The sequence below is a fragment of the Cryptomeria japonica genome, chromosome 6 (genome assembly GCF_030272615.1).
Source record: "Cryptomeria japonica chromosome 6, Sugi_1.0, whole genome shotgun sequence".
In the NCBI taxonomy this organism is placed as follows: Eukaryota; Viridiplantae; Streptophyta; class Pinopsida; order Cupressales; family Cupressaceae; genus Cryptomeria; species Cryptomeria japonica.
This window is the reverse complement of record NC_081410.1, coordinates 33545086-33549779: the sequence shown is the minus strand read 5'-3', so window position 1 is coordinate 33549779 and position 4694 is coordinate 33545086. Positions and strand designations below refer to the sequence as shown.

Here is a 4694-nt window from a genome sequence, read left to right as displayed (position 1 = left end):
TGATTTTTTTAGTTATATGTGAATCCATTACATTTGACATGCTAAATAGAAAAAATCTTAGTAAGTAAGACAAGGATTTTTGCCTGGGCATGCAATGGAGATTGCTGAAGGAATATAAAATAGCAATAAAATTGCAAAAAAAAAATAATACAGTATATAGAACATATTAAATTTAAGATAATTTCATTATATTCATTCTTTGCATTCTATATTCATCATACATTTTTGTGTATATATAGATTGAACAATATAACTAAAACTTTTCGACTACTTCCAATTACCCATAAACAAATAACTAAATACATTTGTAATGTTCATTATCCTTCATTCTCTCCCGTAATGAATATTAGGGAAAAAAATGGACATTATTCTATCCTTTCTCCCCCATAATGAGCATTTTGAATAAAACCTCCAAAATATATGTTGCAGCAATATCCCAAAACTCTAGAACCTACAAACTCAAAATCTTCATCAAACTAAATAACTATACTCATGGGACCTATCTCGCAATCCAACCAAAAATTTACAAGTTCTAGGAGCAAACAATGTCCAAAGCCATTGCCAACAATGCCAGAAAATCAACAAATCTACATAACATCTAAAGCGTGGACCATACATCCAAAGTATACAAAATTCATTTCTCTGAAAGTTAAACTTGAATCTTGTATACAAATACCAATAAATAACACCTTTGCAAATAACAATTGCACCAACATCATTAAAACAAATCATAAAATTTGTTTCCTCCAAATTCACTTTCTCTAGACATTTGGCAAGATAATGATTTCATTTTTATATAGGAGCAATTATGATTTAATACAATTTTGAGCATACATATTATATTGTACCAACTTGATCCATAACTCCTCATATTCCATTTAATTCATCCTAACATAGATTTATTATTTAGTTCTTTGTTCCAACATATCTTTTCACAATGATTTGTTAATCCAAATAGGGTATAGGGCTATAAATCCCAACATTTGTCCTTTGCATGCACTTTCTTTTTACAATGAGAGCAGTAAATTAACTTAACATCTAGATAATTATTATCTATAACATTATTTATTGTACCTTTAAAATACCCCAAACCTTCATACTTTGGCCTCATTATTGGCTCAATTGATTCTCTCATTCCGTGTTCATGATTGCCTAATCCTTGACCTTTGTAACCCATCTCTTTCATGATTTTAAACCAACATTGCCTTCAAAACAACAAGCAACATTTGCATAACCACATCTTGAAAGATTTGCAGACTCAACATATTATCACCTTTTGTACAAACACCTTAACCAAAATAACAATTATCAAATGAAGAACATAAATATTCTATGTCACATGAAACATCACAAACTTATATTTTTTACCTTAGACATTCACTATATAGAACCAGTTTTTCATTTTCTTCTTTCAGTTTTAATATTTCTCTAATCTATAATTATTTTTCTCTTCTAATCTCTTTAACCTTTCTTCCAAATCATTATTCATTTCTTTGACCTCATCAAACAATTTTATTGCAGCTTTTAACTTTATATTTTTCTCATTAAGTTCTATGAACTCTTGTTTTAAAACATCCATTTGACAAATTAAATGTTCATTTAATTGCTTCACTTTTTTCACTATCTTCATCATTGAAATAAACAATTTCAACTCACCTTCTTCCATGCCTTCAATCTATCAATATGCTTTATACAATCTCTCTTGTTAAGTAATGCGAACAACTCCTTCAAATTAACTGCTACAACAGTAATTTCTCGAAAAATTGAAACGAATGTAAAATCAGTAATAAAACTGAAATAAATAGAAGAAATGGAATTCTGATTGGTTTCATGTGTGCTCGCTGGTCTAATTCCTTCTTACATCCAATAAGCCTCACATCAAGCAACAACACTTCTTAGAGACAAACTTAAAAATCGCTTGTTTATCCCTTATCAAAAATCCTCCTTTTAGACGGCATAATCCACAATTGCTCCTATGTTCCTCTTTTTCTCTACTCCTGTGATCCTCTTTTCCTCTACTCCTATGATCCTCTTTTTCTCTACAGGTGGAAATAATGAACAACTACTAATCTTACTCAACAATCCTTCCTTTAACAAATTCAAAATCACAAAATGTTATTTATGTTTGACTTAATTCTTTTGACAATAAACAAATAACTTTTCATCTGGGGCTTCTCTATACTTCGACAGTGGTGATTAATGCCTTCAGAAATTAATGTCCAAACAAATCAAGTTTAACAAATACTGACGCAATATTTTTGTGGTGGCTATCCGCAGTGACCTCTCCAATTTTACAACAGTTTGCGATCCTTTGTGAAATCTCCATCAATTGATTTTCCTTATCTTTACTCTAGTAGTTACTTCCTTTCCTTCTCCAATCGGAAAACACTTCAAACAGCGATTCCTTTCCTCCTTTAGCATTTTCCCTTTCAGGCAGGTGCTTTCCTTATCTTCAACAGATTTGTCTTCATTTCTGCGGTGTCTATCTTCTGCGATCTAGATTTTGGTGGCTTCTTTATTTTCATTTGCCACTTGAAACTCCAGCAACTCCTTCAGCGACTCCCTCAATCTTCTTTTCTTTGACAACTACAGCAATTCCGATCTTCTTATTTCTATGAAAGTAAGAGCTTTCATTCTATTTTGAAATAGTTTACACAAATTTACCCATCTTCATTCATCTGTGTTCCGATACCAATTGAAGGAATATAAAATAACAACAGAATTGAAAAAACAAATAATACAGTGCATCAAGAGAATATATAAATTTAAGATAATTTCATTATATTCACTTTCGGTTACATATTCATCATATGTTTTTCCAACTACTTCCAACAACCCATAAACAAATAACTAAGTATTGTTCATTATCCTTCAATTGCAAACTGAGACAATATCAAACCTTGTGATTTTACCCCCAAAAAAAAACATATTACTAGCAATTATTTGCAGACAAGCTGCAACACTGAATTTGTATTGACAAGATTAGAGATTCAAGCTGATCTGACGTATAATATTGACCACCGGACAAATTAATCCTGCATCTTTCTTTCACAGCAAGATCTATCAGTAAGAGGTATTATAGGTAATTGCAACGGTTATACAAAGGAAGGTCTTCAAAATCAGACAGTTTAACAACTTCCTCAGTTGGCAAAGCAACCCAGGAAACATCAGATCCCAGGGAGCTTTAAAACGAAAACAGTCTGCAGGGACTCGATTATTTATAGTTGCAGACAAGCCCAACGATTTCTTACAAACCCAACTGACATTTCTTTTTACATCAAACAAACTGATGATAATACATCTACAAATTCTAGCTGACACTTATGCAACCTGTGGACTTATAGTTGTTCATTACTCTAACTACTGAATCAAAAAGCATTAAGAAACGCATTTCTAAACCATCGAGCTCTGCACAATTTTTAACATTCCATCCTATTGTCATGGGATATTTCAGATTCATCTGTCCTTTTCCTCCTCTTCTGACTCTCAGTGTGAAGACAAGGATGAAGAAAAGGATCCATATACACTCCCAACTCAACATTCGAAGGGAAGTTAAGAATAGCCTTCGAACCGCGCATTTGGAAAACCGAACGGTCATATGCTTCTGCAGCTTCTTCGGCTGTATTGAAGGTGCCTAGCCAGAGTTTGGAACCCTTCTTTTTAGGCTTTCTAATCTCTGCAGCATATTTCCGGCGAGGCTTAATGAACCTCACTCCCCTGTAATGCCTTTTTTGATACTCACAAGAAAAAGTGGAATTCGTCGTCTGGTCGGAGAATTCGTCGTGATCATCAAGCAAAAAGTAGGCAATTGCATTCAAAGTACGGGCTTCATCCGGTGTTAGTGTACTCATTATCGCCGTCGGGGCTGCTCTTTTTCCTTTTCAAGGCAGCATTTGTGGGGAAATTGTGTTTGAGGACTTTCCTTATACGTCGAACCTAAATTGGAAATAGTGTGTATTCATTGTATGCTTCCACTTCGAGTGCTTTCAAACAAAGACAAATTTACACAAATTTTTGCCATATGAATGTAATTAATGTTCATAGTGAACTCTAAAGTGAAGATTATTATAAATAATGTAAGAACTGTCCATGCCTATAGAATGTTAATATATAGTTTTTAATGATTTAGTGTCGTTTCTTAATTAATCTAGTACTTTATATATTAAATTATATGAATAATCAAATTTGAATTTGAGATCTTTGAAAGTGAGTTTAAATTATTAAAGTGAAATAATTGTATTTTAATTTATTAAAAATTATAAAGAATTATTAGTATAATATTAGAAGAGAAATATCATCAATAAATTAATTGACTATAAAGTAACAAATAATTAGTGAAAATAAAGTTACTGGAATTTTTTTATCATAATATAAAATATATTATAAGTCAATAATTTGGTTTAACTTATTATGATTATTAAGATGTAAATTTCAAGAGATGAAACATCATAACTTATTTTATTATTTTTGTTATGTCTATACGATAAGAAAATGAAGGTTGAAGGATAAATTACTAGAAATATTAATGTTATGGTGAGAAGTAGTTCACATAACAAAATCATATGGTGGATATCAATGTACAAAACATGTGGACAACATGAAAAGTTCATCAAGTGATTCCTTCATCTAGTGCCAAGCCACAATCACAAGTAGTTTAAAAATAAGATCAACAATCTAATCCAACTACAATCTCT

General features: G+C 31.5%; 1 protein-coding gene across 1 annotated transcript; it reads right to left on the bottom strand.

Moving 5' to 3' along the window:
• Positions 1–3419: 3419 nt before the first annotated feature.
• LOC131069930 (ethylene-responsive transcription factor 5-like) lies at positions 3420–3851 on the bottom strand. The gene has a single exon (XM_058005476.2). It carries the CDS (start codon positions 3849–3851, stop codon positions 3420–3422), a length of 432 nt encoding a protein of 143 aa, XP_057861459.2.
• Positions 3852–4694: the final 843 nt, after the last annotated feature.